We start from the raw sequence: 15,569 nt of genomic DNA, 5'->3' as shown, positions 1-15,569 counted from the left end.
TATTCTACAGGCAAGAGAGCTTTCAGCATTCTTTTTTGTAAGACTGGGTTCCAAAAATTTCCCCCTCCTTCCCTTCCCCCACCCCAGGACAGCGAGTAATTCAATAGAAGTTAAACATTTAAATAATTCCTTTAAACATGTTTCCATAAGAACGTGTTTTAAAGAAAATAAAACTCGGGTCCTCCGCCAACTGTCTCCTGGCCCTACTTAGGTGCCTAGAAAGGTGGTTCAGTTCAGGGAGGGAAGAGAGGAGCAGGAAGGAGATCTCAGGGAATCGAGTAGACTTGAGAATTCTTCCCACAAAATCAGCTCCCTAGGCCTGTCCATCCCTCACCCTGCCCCCCCCCCCCAGCCCCGTCCAAGCAGGACATCCAGAGTAGGGGCTCAGCACACAGTAGGTCCTCAAGGAGTGTCTGCTACATTGAAGCCAGAGCTCTAAGGCTCCTCCTTGGTGGATTCCCCACTGGGTGCGCACTTTGGAGAGCTCTGCCTCTGCTTCCCTGGCTAAAGTCCCACTTTCTCCCAGAAGCCTCTTCTCTTCTCCATAATCTTTCGCCAGCTTGGAGGGGCTGGTCTGCAGGCTTACTCCCCGTCAGCCTGTGAGTTCCCCAAGAGCAGGGAGGTCTACTTTGTCCTTTTTGGTATACTCGGCACTTAGCTAGTGCCTGGCACACAGCAGGTGCTTAATAAATGCTTGCCCTCATGACTTGGCTCAGATATTGCTCACAGCCCCTCCCCATTACCTTCTCTTTGGGTAGGTCTTAGCGAGGGCGGAGGAGGTGACATTTGGCCCCAGGAAGACATGAGGGTAAAACTCGGGGGTCTAGACTCACACATATCGGTCAACAGGAGGCTGGGTGAAGCCATGGACCTGGACTCAGGAAGGCCTTGAGATTAAAGTCCGGCTTCAGACACTTACTAGCTGTGAGACTTTGGGGGAGTCAGTCTGGAATGCCTCAGTTTCCCCCACTGTAAAATGGGGATATTCCCAGGGTCGTTTTGAGGATTAAGAAAGATCCTAATTTGTAAAGTGCCTGGCCCACAGTAGGTGCTTAATAAATGCTTGTTCCTTTCCTTTCCTTCCTTCCTCTTTCCCTAGCCTTTGAGGATGGCTGGGTGCCGGAGCAGGCCCTGTTCTCAAGGGAATGATTGGGACTTTCAGATCCCCAAAAACCCTGGAGTCTCCCCAGATCTGTACAAATCCCTGCTCCCCAGCCCAAGGGGAGCAAGTGGATGCAAGACGTTTCCCTTACCTGACTGAACAGATGAGAAAGAACCGTGTCTGGTAAAGTGCTTGTCAAGCCTGAGAGCTGCAAGGGAAGGGAGGGAGCAGGGGCTGAGTGGCTCCGGGAGGCTGCCGACCCTGCTCCCTCACACCCTCCCTTCTTCCTGTCCTGCCCCTTTCCCCTCTCTTCCTCCCATCCCCCACCGCATCACCCAATGCCCCTTCTCCCTTATTGCCCCCTTCTCTCTCCAACTGTCCCTTCCCCCCTTCCTCCTCCCCACCCCCCTGCTCACCTTGGTGGCTGCCCAGTCAATCCACCCTTTGCCGTTGGGGTCAATATTCATGAGCACCAGACCCTCCACAAGGTCGGGGAAGATCAGCTGTGGACAGGGAAGGAGGGGGTGGGGTGGTTAGGGGGCCCTCCCAGGGAGGGGCTGCTGTGGGAAATCATGGGGGTGAGTGCCAGTCTGTGACAGGCAACAGTTACTGGGCATAGGCCACGAGCTCGCTCTTGCACCTTGCCATAGGCAGAGGTAACTGGCCTCTTTGGGCCTCAGTTTCCCCATTTATAAAATGGGATTGAAAAACCCTCCTCTGTCCCCTGCCCTGGGTTGTGGTTGAGAAGAATAGGGAAACAGCAGCTGTGGAAGGGGGTGTGAACAAGAGGTGAGAGGGGTGGAGGAGGAGGGTGGGACGGGGGGAGGGCAGAGGGCGGAGGGGCAAGGGCTCTGCTCCCCACCCCCACACCCCTCCTCCCACCAGAGGGCACAGACACTCACAGCAAACTTGGCCAGGACGTAGGCTCCAGCACCGACCCCAATGCCAATCACATACTTGAACCTGAGGGAGACAACGGTGTCAGGTGCCCAGAAAAGATTGGAGAGTCCTCCTGGAGAACCCCTGGAAGTCGGGGCCCCAGGGACTGTGCCCCCTCCATCAGGGTCTCCTGGAGAAGGCCAGGAGGCAGGGCCACCTGAAGCCTGTATCCAGCTCCCCCCAGGCCCAGGGCAGCCCCAGCCACCTGGGTCACACACTCACCCAAAGTGCTGGATCACACTGGGGACCATAGCAGCCAGCTGCTCCATCGAGGGAAACTGATACCTGGGGACACACAGCAAGGAGCCAGTGAGGGGTGCGGAGGGAGCCTGGGAGAGGGGCGCCTGGCTAGGCAGGGCAGGCTCCCCACCTCCTGGTGGGGGGTGGTCATATATCTGTTTTATATTCACTGGGAGAAGGAGGAAAGGGAGAGGAGAAGGAGAGGAGAAAGAGGAGGAGGAGGAAAAGAGGAAGAGAGAAGGAAGAAAGGGAGGGGAGGAGGAGGAAGAAGGGAGAAGAAGAGGAGGAGGAAGAATGGGAGAAGAGGAGGAGGAAATGGAGGAGGAGGAAAGGGAAAGGAGCAAAGGAAAGAAGAAAGGAAGAAGAAGAGGAGGAGGGGATGGAGAAAGAGGGGGAGGAGGAAAAGGAGAAGAGGAGGAGGAAGAAGAAAGGGAGGAGAGGAGGAAGAACAGGAGAAGAGGAGGAGGAGGAGGAAGAATGGGAGAAGAGGAGAAGCAAATGGACAAAAGGAGAAGGAGGAAGAAGATGAGGAGGAAAGGGAGAGGAGGAGGGGGAGGAAGAAAGGGAGAAGACAAGGAAAAGGAGAGGAGAAGGAGGAAGAAGAAGAAAAGAAGAAAAGGGAGAGGAAAAGGAACAGCGGTGGAAGAGGAGAAAGAGGAAAGGGAGAGGAGGAGGAGGAAGAGGAAAAAGGGAGAGAAGGAGGAAAGGGAAAAAGGAGGAAAAAGAGGAAAGGAGGAGGAGAAGAAAGAGAGGAGAAGGAGGAAGAAGAAAAGGGAGAGAAAGAGGAGAAAAGGGAGAGGAGAAGGAAGAAAGGGAGAGGAGAAGGAATAAAAAGAGAAGAGGAAGAAGAAGAAAGAAGAAAGGGAAGAGGAAGGGAAGGAAGAAAAAGAGGGGATGAGAGGAAAGTGCTCCCGGAGTCAGGCCCACAAGGTGCCTGCCCCATGAGGGCACAGAATGAGGTGGGGTGCCACAGGGAGAAATCCCTTCACACTGACTTAACACTTGCAGGTGTCTGTCTGGTCAGGGTTCTCATCCCTCCCTTGGACCAGACAGATGGGGAGGGACTGTTCACATTGTGGGGAGCAGGAGTACTTACCCCTGAGGGAACTGTGAGGCCCCCACCTGCTGCCCGGGGGCATCCACATGGCACACCACAAAGTGCTTGGTGATCTCCTGCATGTCTTCAAAGTTGAAGAATGCATTGAAGCAGAGCTTGTCTACAAAAAGGCAAATGGACTCTTGGAAGGATGAAGTGGGGGACTCCCTCCTACCCTATGCTTTGGGATGGAGTATGTGGCCTCTCATCCCCCCTCTTCCCGATCCCCCTCAGCCTCCTATTGCTTGTCTGTTCCTTGTACTTCCTCACTCCTTCCAAATACTCCCCCCTCCTCAGATCCAGAATAATTCTATGCTGCTCTACACTTTGAATGCAAGGACATGAAGGACAAAAATAAGGAGAACTACTAGCATTTTTTCTTGTGGCTGTCCAGTCATATCTGACTCTTCATGACGCCATTTGGATTTTCTTAGCAGAGACAGTGGAATGGTTGGCCATTTCCTCCAGCCTATTTTGCAGATGGAGAAACTAAGGCAAACAGATGAAGTGACTTGCTAGGAGTCACACAGCTAGTCAGTGTCTGAAGCTGATTTGAACTCAGATTATTCCAAAGTCCAGCACCGTCCACTGAGCCACTTTAATATCTCTTCTAGCACTAGCTGTGAGACTGTAGACAAATCACTTGGTACTTTCATCCATTAAAATGAGGATAAGAATCCCTCTAGTATCTTATCTCAAAGAGTTGATGCTATGCTTACATGAGATCATGGATGAAAAATGTTTTGCAAACCATTATATAAATGTCAGTTATTATAATAAATTTTAATGAATCTTTGGGAAACAAAAGGAAGTTCAACCCACTTTCAGAGTTGTTATGAAAGTGAAAGGGAACACTGTAGCTGTCCCTTCCTGGTTTTATTTCTCTCTTTCACTTTCTTGATCTGGCACTGAACTGAACTCTAAGCAACTGTAAAGCTGAGAAGAAACTTAGAGATCATCTGATCTAAGCTTCCATTTTACAGCTCAAGAAACTGAGGCCCAGGATAGAGATGAAAGTCTCTGTACTGTAAGGGTAGAAGTCAGACTCTACTTACGGTTGAGCCCCACATCATGGTAGGTGAGGATGGCAGGGCGATTTCCCTTTGGAGAGCCCCTGATCACCACATGGAGAAGGCCATATGGGGTCTCTATGTCATGTTCCTAGAAAATAGACAATTACAATTCATCCAAGCATCAGAATGTATTCAAATGACTAACTCTAACCCTATTCCTTATGTCTTTATGGTTCTTTTCTAAACTTGACTTAAGTTAGGTTAATAAGTAACTACTAACTCAAACCAACTTCCAAATGTACAAATTTAAAAACATATATACATATATTTATATCTATTTATGTACATATACATAGTTATATCTATACATGTAAACCATTGTTCACACAAACAGATTTTTGTCATTATTATTTCTCTCAATAACATCCTCAGGGAGCCAGACATCACAGTTGTGAGATCGTTAGGTCAAAGAGCACCAACGGCTTCATAGATCTTCCTGCACAATGCTATATTGCCTCCAAATTTGTAAGATCTCCCAGCAGCGCTTTATCTTCATACCCAGCATTGAATCTTAGAATTTTAAACTGAATCCAGGAGTTCAGTGGGCAGAGGATAGTATCTCAGAGTTGTTCTTATTTACATTTCTCTAATAATTAGCATTTTGAACATTTTTTTCAAGTCATTATGATAATTTGTGGGTTTGCTTTTTTTTTTTTTTTTTTTTTTTGAGAACTGCCTGCTCATGACTTTTGGGAAATAGATCAAATCCTACAAATCTGTACCATTCTTTGTAGCCATAAATTCCAGAATTTCATCAGAAACAGTTTTGGATAATCTCTCTCCTTCCCCATCCTTTTCTCTCCTTTTTATGTTGGATGTATTAATTTTCATTGTATTAAAATTTTGAGATAGTTTTGAATCCAAGAAAACTTGAGTTCAAATCCAGCCTCAGATACTTATTAGATATGTGCCCCCCAGGCAAGTCATTTAACCTATGTCTGACTCAATTCCTTCTATTAAAAATTAGGGATGATAATAATAGCATCCAACTGAGGATCAATTGAGATAATTTTGGTACAAGTGTTTAGCAAGATGCACATAATAGGTGCTATATAAATACTTATATCCTTCCCTATTTAAAAAACAATCAAATCCTTCATTTTACTTATCTCTAATTTCCTTTCCCAATCAGAGGTGCAGGAGTAGTCCTAACTAAGCAGAAAGAGGAAAACCCTTTCATTCCAGGCCACAGCTTGCAGTCATGGAAGAAAAACAGTCTCCCTAGCATGAATTGGATTGCCAAATGAGGTTTTCCATTTATTTCTAATCCAAATTGTGTCAGACTCTGCTGGAACAGCAGCCTTTGGGGACCCAAGAGGCAAATGAGCCATAAGCGCAGGGACACCAGCCAGACCAGGACTGTTCCAGGGTGAGCCAAATGCAAGAACAGAAATCCCACTGGGAAGGAGGAGACCCTTTTAGCTGCACTATGACCACATTCAGGGCTGGGTCATTATTGTCCTCCCTCCGGTCCCTTGCTCCTCCTGGCGAGACTCTCTGTATGCTCCATTTCCTCTCCACCTTCTCTGTCCATTCTTGCTGCCATCTCTGTAAGTCTATCCCCGGGATTACTGGCCCAGCTTCTCCACTGCTTTCCCTAATTTTTCTCTCATGCTCTCAGTCAGGCTGGCTTTCCTCCTACCAAACAACCACTCTGCTCAAAAATCTTGTCTCCTAATCACCCTCCAAAGAAAGTCCAGATTTTTTAGACCAAGATTCCTATGGCTGTGAACTCGGTTTAAAAATTGTTTTGATTGGGGCAGCTAGGTGGTGCAGTGCACCAGCCCTAAATTCAGGAGGACCCGAGTTCAAATCTGGTCTCAGACACTTAGCACTTCCTGGCTTGTGACTTGGTGATATTGGCTTTATACTTACTCTAGCCTGACTGATGTTTAATAGTAATTCTTGAGATATTCAACAAATCCTTATAACAAATATTGACACTTTAGCATTGCTAGGTCTTATCATTGCAGTGATAAGCCCAATTTGGCCTTTACCCTTGACTCCCCTCAGCCATAGAAGGTCACTGGGCAAGTCACTTAACCCCCATTGCCTCAGCAAAATAAAAAAAAATTGTTTTGATGGCTGTATTTTAACACAATTGGTTTTCTTTATAATCCCACATAGTTGATTTGCTGCATTTCTAAAAAGGGGTCTCTGGGCTTCCTCAGTCTGATTCCCCAGAGTCCATGACACCAGTAAGACCCCCATATTTATGCCCATCACTGTCCACAAGGACCCTGATCTAACTGCCCTCATTATACCCTCACTATCCCCTTTCGCACAACCATACCACAGCCAACTGGGACTGACTGCTCACAATTTCCCCTCAACTTCTCCTTTGCTGATGAGTTTTAACCACCCTTTTCTGGGTGGTCCCTGCCCCCTCCCCCATATCGGAGCACCTATGCATTCTGCAAGGTTCAGTTCTAAAAGCCACCTCCTCCAGGAAGACTTCCTTCATCCCTCCCCCAGCCAGGCAGTTTATAAACATTGATGAAGTGCCTACTGTGTGCCTGGCACTGTGCTAAGTGAAAGGTTCATCACTTCTCTAGTCTGATGAGGGTGAAAACACACAAGGGAGCTGTTCACAATTTAGCGTCTACAGGACATGTTGGAGATAATCAATAATCAGGAACGAGTGTGTCATAGCCAGATAAGTGATGGTGACTTGTTCTGAGCTCTGACAAACTGCACTTTTATGGTTCCTCCTTCCAGGTGTATGGATGTTTCCCCGGGCAGGGGCCGGTCCAGGATGGATCCATGTGAAGGGCGGGGGCAGTGATGTCACACTGCAGCTGCCACACGGAGCCCAGGCAAGAAATGGGCCACTGTGTGCCCCCCAAGCACCTTCCTCGAAGAGAGCTCATCCCCCTGGCACTGAGGGGGGCGCCAGCCTGAGCAGCTGAACCCTGCGTCCTCCTCCTGATCCCTCCCCTCCTGCCTGCTCCCCAGGTGTAGGGTCTGGGAGAATCAGGACTCAGGACCACCTGGCCCATTTTACCCATGGTGGAGCTGCAGCCCAGAGAAGACCATCATTCCCCCCATCTTCAAATCCAGTGTCCTTTCCATAGTGCCATGTTTCTCAGCCCACAGAGGAAGAAGACCCAGGTCTCTGGGTGGGAGGAGGCCAGTGCTCTAGGACGGGATGCCTGGGCACAAGGCAGGGCAGGGGTAAGTAGCCATGTCGCCTGCCCAGGTAGCCATTTTTTGGATTCCAGCCTAGAGCACAAAGCCCGCTGGGAGCAGGGGAACCAGGGAGTGCGGAGCTTGGTGGTCCTTGTCCCTTCTCCCAACTTCCCCCTTTCTGCGAGGCTGGAAGGTTTCCAAAGTGCTCTGCCAAACACTCCTCTGAGGATGCCTCATTTTACAGGGAGCAAACTTTTATGTGGCAGAAGGAGCCCCACAGCTGCTCAGACTTGCCCTTGAACCTTCTCCTCCCCTATTATGGAGGGAGCCGGGGTTAGAGCAGGCTGGATGGGGAAGACAATGTGCTTCTCAGAGGCAGTGGGGGATAGACTGCTGGGTCCGGACCCTCGGTAAGTCATTTAACCCCTGCCTCAGTTTCCCCAACTGTAAAATGGGGATAATATGACCCATTTCCTGGGGTTGCTGTGAAGATCAAATGAGAGATCATTGTAAAAATCTCAGCTCAGGGCCTGAGACCCTTTATTGAGCCAAATTTCCTTGCCTTTCTCCATGGTAGCCTCTCCTCTGACTGGAGGCTATTCTAGGGACATGGATTCATGGATCTTGTCCCTCCTGTCCTTCCCCTGACCCTCTCTGACTCACAAGACTTATTGGATGACACAAGGCACGTAAGAGCCTCTGGAGCCCCGATGCCGTGAGCTGCCACCTCAAGGGCACACACTGGGAAGAACCATGGTCAAAGTGGTCAAACTGCGATGATGTCAGGCTTGGGAATGACCGAAGGGCCCGGGCTCCGTCCTCAACCTCAGGGTCATGCAGAGGGACTTCTGGCAAGCCCAGTCCCCTTCCCAGCCCCTACCCAGCTTGACTCTGCCCAGAGACCATCCATGCAAAGCACATTCAAAGTCTGGATCGGGGCAAATGGGCTCCGAGAGGAGAACTTCCCCATCAGCCGTTGCTCCCAGCTGAGACCCTGCACCCCACCGGGCAGCCTGCCCCAGCCCAGGAAGGAGGGGCTGGCCAGGGGACCGGCTCTAGGGGATCACGGGGCTCAGAGCCGGAAAGACTGACCTTCACGATTATCTAGCTCAGTAATGATGACGCTGGCTGCCCAACTAGGTCCCGCAGGAACACAGAGGCAGGGCCAGGACATGAAATGGCTTCTAAATCTAGGGCTCCTCTGAGGGACTTAGGTACAGAAAACATTTTGCCCACCACAAAACACGATGCAAACCTTAGCTCTTCTCCTTTTACTTTCTAGTCATCTCTCTTGTTACCGACTGGTTCTTTTTTTTTTTTTTTTTTTTTTTTCTTTTGCACTTAATAGTTTATTTTATTGTTTTCCAATTACACGTAAAGATAGTTTTCAACAGAACTGGTTCTTCAGCATTTAGTCTCTAGGGCATCCTGTCTAGACTACCTCCAAGGAGTTGCCTAAGGTTGGAACACTACCATCCCACAAGGGAGCCAGCCCCATTTGCCTGTCTCCGTGCCCTCAGCGACCTATGCCCCGCTCTTTGCCCCTCGGTTTCTTGGCCAAGTACTTCCTGCCCCCTCTTTCTTTTCCAAGATGGCAGCACCAGAAGGGGCCACGGTCCTCTCCTGACTCAGAGCAGAAGGACTGACTCTCCGAGTTGTAGCCCAGGTCACCTAGCTCGGTCTGGCCTTTGTCCCTGGGACCTCAGACAAATCCCACCCGCTCCTGCTACCCTTGGACTTGTAGATCACTTCGGGGATGTAGAACTCCGGGGATGACTCAGCCGAACTCAGCGGTGGGAGGGAGCTCCCTCCAGCCAACTTGGACTGGGAGAACTCCCTCGCACTAGCCCAGACAAGAGGTCACTCAGCCTTGCCCCAGTGGCCTCCTCTGGGCCTCCCCAGTCCAGGGTGCTCAGCATTCTCCCTGTGGACAGCTCCGCATCCACGGGGCCAAGGGAAGCCATCCCAGCCTGGCTGCTCCGGCACCTGCCCCCACCGGCTCCCAGCCTGGGCTGCTCCCATTGGCTCCCGGTGATGTCAGACCCTGCGCGGTCCTCCCGCGGGCAAAGGACTCTGTTGTGTTCCTCCAGGCACTGCAGCTGCGGTGGGCGGGCCGTCCCCCAGCTCTTTGACAGCCCCTGCCCAGGCTCTGGGATCCTGGGCCAGAGGGGGGGGGGAAGGCGAGGGGAAAGGTCCAAGGGCCTTCTCCTCGCCCTCCCTTCAGGCCCAGGCTCCGCTGGGCTCCAGCTCTTGACCTTGAGATGTGTCCCAGCCTTCCAGACTCTGCCCGAGGGTCTCGGAGGCCGCCACCTCCCAGGATGGGGTGGGAGAAGACACTTGGGCTGTAGCAGGGCCGCAGAGGGACCCGGGGAGGAGAGGGGAGGGCACAGTGTTCACATGAATCATTCAAGGCCAGCCCCACCCCGCTGCGGAAGTGGAGGGAGCATCTCTGCCCCCAGACATCCAGAGGGCCACAGGACAGAGGAGTCCGGGCCAGGGAGGGGAGAAGCCCTCCACGCAAAGGAGAGCCACAGGGCTGCGTGGGGGAAGGGCGCCCCCCAGAACCCAGCCAGTCCTGGGGGGCGGTCCGCAGAGGAGTCCTGGCCCCGCCACTGCCCAGGGTCCAGAGTGTTCCCTGTCCTTCTCTGCCCTTGTTTTCTGATGCAAATGGCGAAGAGGGATGCGCCCACTTTCTGTGGCCCCCACGGACCGCCCTCTGTCTCATAACCCACCAGCGCTGGTCCCGACATCGCGAGAGGGGGCCGAGAGCCCTTGCCGCTGACCAGAGGACAAGGGGGGTGCTGGAGACGCAGCCTGGTGCCCTGCGCGCGCGCGCACAGACACAGACACACTCACACACCCCATCGCCCTAGGGAACCAGTGGCCACAATTTGCCAGTCATCTACCCTGGGATAGAGAGAGGCCAGTGGGCAGACCGCATGGCACTGCCGGGGGAGGGGGCGCGTCCCCGGTTTCACCTCCACACAATGCGCCCGGACGGGGAGACTTCCATGGAGGATGCAGGTGCACCCCCTTCCCGCCAGCCCCCTCCCCACCGCAGCGGCGGGAGCAGCTTCTTAGAACAAAACAGACCGCTGGGCTTCCCCGTCCACTGCGGTGAATGCAGTCCCTGGGGTGGGGGTGGGGGCGCCGACGAACTGGAGGGCGGAGGGACACAAACGGCAGCATCCCCTCCCCTGACACATCCCCCAAACACACACACACACACACACACACACACACACACACGCACCGTCTACACCTTGTGACCCACAAATTATACGCAGCAGGAAGGACAAAGCGGACACATTTCCCTGTCTCGGACTGATGTCTGTCGGACAGACGTCTGCTCCCCCCCCCCACTGAGGTTTTCTGGGGATGCTTCCTCCGCTCCCCCAACTCCCCGCTCCTGGCCTTGATTATTCCGACCTCGCCCTCCCAGCCTGTGCCCCCGCTGCTCGACATCTGTGCGACCCCGCAGAGGACAGCCCGTCCAGCTGAGACCCCCGGAAGGTGCCCTGGGCGCGCTGGCCGTCGGACTCCCTCCCCCAATCTCCAAGGGCCAGCTCCGGGGGCCGCCCGGTGTACATACCCCATCCCAACACTCGGGCATCTTGCAGGGTCTGTGCGGGCCGCCCCTCGGGAGGCCCCTGATCAGGAGGGATGCTAACGCCTCGGTCACTCGCAGCAGGCGCGCCCGGCTCGGAGCAGTGCGATTGGCAGCTCTGCAGCAAAGGCTGGCCTTCTCTGCCGGATTTATACCCCGCTGCAGCCCCCGACGTGAGCCCTCCCCCCGCCCGCCTGTCAGCCAGGGGATGCAGTCACTTGCGGAGATGGAGGCCCGGGGCTCCCTGATTGGTTGAGGAAGGAATTAGTCACTCTCCGATTGGCCCAAGCCATCCTCTCTTGCTCTGCTCTTATTTTTTTTTTTTTTAATTTCTTTCTAGTTTAAACAACAAAAAAAAAAAAATCATTACTGATGTTTTCTTCCTCCTCCATCTTTCTTCCTCCCACTACACATATGAACCAATTCAGTTCTAGCCAGCGCACAGACGCACAGGGACACACGTGTGCTCACTCACTGCCTGTCACCGGCACACGTACTGAACACAGGTAGACACGCTTAGCAAGCAGCGGTGGACACGGCAAGCTGGCCGCTGGAGGACCCCCAGCAGAGCCCGCAGCAAACAAACAAGCTTGTCTCTGGATACCCAGTGTGTTCCAGGGGTCCTTGACATAGAAAGTCCGCCAGGTCCAAGGTCACTTCCCCTGCTAACTCCCCCCTATGCCATACGGTGCCCGCGGCAGCCTCAGCTGACCAGCCTCTGCCTCTCCAGGCCCAGAGACGGGCTTTGCTGCATCACAGGGTGTTCCCCACAACTTACATTCAACAAATGTTTCCTGAGCGCAGACTACATAGAAAGAACTGTACAATAAACCGGGTACAAAAACGAGGTCATATGGCTCTTGCCATAAAGAACTTCCCTCTTAGGACGTGTCAGGTATAACTATGAGATGGATCACTGGAGAGGGTAAAATGGAGGGGCCTTAAGGGGAAAGGTCCAGGCAGGCTTCCTGGCAGGGGGGGCCTGGAGAGAGAGAAGGATTTTTTTTCTTGGTAAGGCTTGCAGTCACCCAGCCAGTAAGTGTCACATGTCTGAGGCTGGGCTTGAGCTCGGTGGTCTTGGGCTCTAGCCATTGCACTACCCAGCTGCCAAAGAGGAAGGGTTTCCCTGCTTTAGGGCCTCCATGAGCTTTTCCTTGGCGTTGGGACGCACAACGGCCTCTGACATCTGTACCTCAGGCTCCCACTCGGATGGGGGCAGGATCGGGAGTATTCCTAATCTACCAGAAGCTGGCCCAGAGGTGGGGCGGACAGCGCCTTTGCCAGGATCCCATAGCCACCGGCTGGGCCCAGCTGGCTTGGCTGCAGATTTTCTGGGGAAAAGCCCCCAGCTCTGGGCCTTGGCAACCTTCCTCTGGCCTAGTTCTGGCACAGGGGGCCGGGTTCAAGGAGGAGTTGGCAGTACCGGGCAGGAGAGAAGAACCAGGCTGCCTTTCTCCCCTGGCCTTCTTGAAAGATCGTAGAGAGGAGAGGCACGATGGGACGTTCCACCAGCACAGGATCAGCTTCTAGCTGCTGGTTAAGAAGGGAGATCAGGGAAGGCTTCCTGGAAAACGGGGGTCTTCCAGGGGAAGTATGTGGGGTCCCATTCTCAGTCACTCCCGATCTCGTGATCTTGGACTTCACCTTCCTCATCTATTAAAAAGGGGGACAGCCTGGGTGGCCACAGCCTTGGACCTATGGTGCCAGGAGCCTCGAGCTCACTTTCCAGGTAAGTGGGCTTTCGCTGGGGAGGCAGCAGCCAGGGAGCCCGGGCTCAGTCTGCGGTCCCGGCGGCCCCCCTTAGGAGGAAGGGGAACTGAGCAAAGGCTCCCGGTCTCCTTTGTTCCGAATCTAGCACTCCAGGCTCTCTCCCCCCAGAAAGCGAGGTTGTTAAGGGGCTCGGACATCCCTCAGACTGGGGCTGGCGCAGAGAAGGCGCTTAACAGATGCTGCTTGACTCGTAATATACGGGGACGGGACAAGATGGGGGCCTCTGCTTGGAAACCGAGATTTTAAAATCTCTTTTGATAATGTATTTCCTAAGCATGGGCTTCCTTCTAGTCCCGTGTTTTCCTTTGTGCATTTAAAGGCATGTTTCTGAGCAGCAGCTTTACCGGGGGGTCCGGGACCCCCAAAAGGCTAGGGACCCCCGATGGGGGATCTCCGGACCACTTTCCAGCTCTGACATCCGGGCACATCTGGGATGGGGAGGGGCCGTCCTTCTCTGGGGTCTTGTCCTTTCTCTTCTCAGGGAACCCAGGGGTCATGGGGGGGGGGGGGTCGGGAGGAGCCGGGAGTCTCGAAGCTGCTCTGCTAATGGCTTAGCTGGCTTCTTAGACCCCCCAGGGACCGCGGAGGGACGTCAAGAGGGGGATGCATTGTGTGCGAGACGGAGAGAAGGGAGTGGGGGGAGGGGAGGGAAGAGGCCAAGGCCCGGCTTTGTCCCCGAGAGGCTCCGCCCTCCCCTCCACCTGACTACTCTGCAGCACTGGCTCCCAGGTTCTCGGCGGCCCTGGCTCCAGAAATCCCTCCTCCCAGCGCGTCCCCCCCCCTAGGGTTACTAGCCGGCTGGAGCCCCGCCTCCCTGCTGATTGACGTCTCCCAGCCTGCAGCCTCCACCTCCGGCTCACCCCCATTTCAGGCGGGTTAAACAGGGGCAGATCGTGGGGTCCGAGGCTGCTGGCGAGGAGGCAGCCGCATTGCGGGTGCAGGTGAAGGCCCCATCTCCCCTTCCTCCCTCGTTCTCTCCCCCAGCTCCCTGCTGCCCTGGCGCCTCCCGGTCCGAGGGGCCTCGGTGAAAGGTTCCCGGAGAGAACCGTTCTCCTCCTGGCCGAGAAGTGCCTACTGTGTGCCCGGCGCTTTGACCTTCGCACACCTTCTGAGACGGGTGTGTGATCCCTACTTTACAGATGAGGAAACTGAGGCAGAAAGCTGCCGGGCTCGCTAGATCGCCCCGCCCGACGGCCCGGACAGTGTCCAGGCTAATTTCCCCAAGAAGCCGCCCCGCGCCCACATTCTCCCGGCCCGGCCGCGGGCCAGGACGGGAGCACAGGGACCATGGAAGGCGTCCCCTGGAGCTGGAGGCGGTCCCGGAGACCCTCTCATAGAGTGAGGTTTCACCGTCTCCAGTCCTGCCCCACTCCTCCCGGCCTCATTTGGGGTTGTCTTGGCAGAGACATCGGAGCGTTTGCCATTTCCTTATCCACTTTTACAGATAGGGAAACTGAGGCAAACAGGAGTGAGTGAGTCGCTCAGGGCCAGCCAGCTAGTGTCTGCGGGCAGATCTGACTCCAGGCTCAGAGCCACTTGTCTCCTATCCCCCAAACAGTAAGGAGGATTGGAACTCGGATCTCGGGACTTCCACTGAGAATTTTTCCAGTTTAAAAAACTGTGGCCCACAAAGGCCCAAGACCACGTACACAAAGGCGGGTGCAGAATTCGAACCCGAGACCCACCCATCCTAAGGGTGTCCCAGGGCTGGGAGCCCGGGAGGCGGGACTTGGGAGTTACACCACTGGGGACGGATGGATGGCGCTCTAGTGTCGCTCTTTAATCTCGGGCCTCGGGGTCCAGCAGTGGGAGGCCGCCGGCATCTCTGGGCCAGCGGTCCGGGGGCAGGAGCCGCCCGTGACCCGGGAGCCTCTGTGGGGGGGGGGGGGGTGTGGGCCGTGGCGGCCGAGCCTTTCCCGGCCCCTCTGCCCCAGCTCCCCGAGGCCGGGCCGCCCGCTCCGCGGTGAGGAGCCAAGGGCGCGGGGCCCTCGGGAGCAGACCGTTCCTGCGGAGCTTCCTCTCCTGCCCCGGGCCGGCGGCCAGCCTGGGTGCACAGCCGTCAGTGATGCCGGAGGAGACTCAGCATCCGCCCACCGGCCGCCTGACGTCACTGGGCGGGGCCACTGGGGAGGGAGAGATCCCGGGACACCCACATGACTCACCCTGGGTCCCAGGCTCCGGGTCACCGCTGTGTCCTTGGGTTTGTCCTGGGGCATCCCAGCGGGCCCGGTCTCCGGGCCTCCTTCCTGAGGACTGGGAGCCCGCGGTTTGTGGACCGGGCAGCAAGGCCCCGAGCTTTTGGTGACAAATGCAGAAATCCTGGCTAATGTTTCAGGAACCTGCCTCTGGCCTGTGTCTCCCCCGGGGTGGGAAAAAAGAGTCTCAGACTGAGCACGGGCCCCTAACTGCTGCGTGGGCCGGTTCTCACTTTCCTCTCTGGAGCCCCCTCCAGGAAGCCGCCACTGATTTTCACACAGTACGTGCAACCTCGAATTGGGGAAAGGGTCCCCTGAAATCCAGTTCCCTAAGGGTGACGGAGCGGGCCCTCCAGCCGTGGAGCCAACACTCCTCAGCTCCAAGATGGCAGCTACAGCCCCGCCAGTTAAGCTCCCG

The 15,569-nt window shown here is 54.6% G+C and overlaps 1 protein-coding gene across 10 annotated transcripts in view; it reads right to left on the bottom strand.

The window, feature by feature from the left end:
- NDRG4 (NDRG family member 4) overlaps positions 1-15,569 on the bottom strand; it is a 69,014-nt gene that overhangs the window by 12,162 nt on the left and 41,283 nt on the right. For 8 of the 10 annotated variants that reach the window (XM_074285925.1, XM_074285921.1, XM_074285922.1 and 5 more), the window contains exons 4-9: positions 4,433-4,538; positions 3,378-3,498; positions 2,264-2,326; positions 2,005-2,065; positions 1,519-1,605; positions 1,254-1,310 (exon numbers count right to left, since the gene is read on the bottom strand). In XM_074285925.1, the coding sequence (XP_074142026.1) occupies positions 1,254-1,310; positions 1,519-1,605; positions 2,005-2,065; positions 2,264-2,326; positions 3,378-3,498; positions 4,433-4,538 (495 nt within the window). Of the gene's footprint in view, positions 1-1,253; positions 1,311-1,518; positions 1,606-2,004; positions 2,066-2,263; positions 2,327-3,377; positions 3,499-4,432; positions 4,539-11,171; positions 11,318-15,569 lie in introns of those variants that run through there. The other 2 variants (XM_074285923.1, XM_074285924.1) reach the window with 2 other exon arrangements.

Source organism: Sminthopsis crassicaudata, chromosome 2 (genome assembly GCF_048593235.1).
Source record: "Sminthopsis crassicaudata isolate SCR6 chromosome 2, ASM4859323v1, whole genome shotgun sequence".
Classification (NCBI taxonomy): Eukaryota; Metazoa; Chordata; class Mammalia; order Dasyuromorphia; family Dasyuridae; genus Sminthopsis; species Sminthopsis crassicaudata.
The sequence above is the reverse complement of the archived record's forward strand: the minus strand, read 5'-3'. Positions and strand labels throughout refer to the sequence as shown.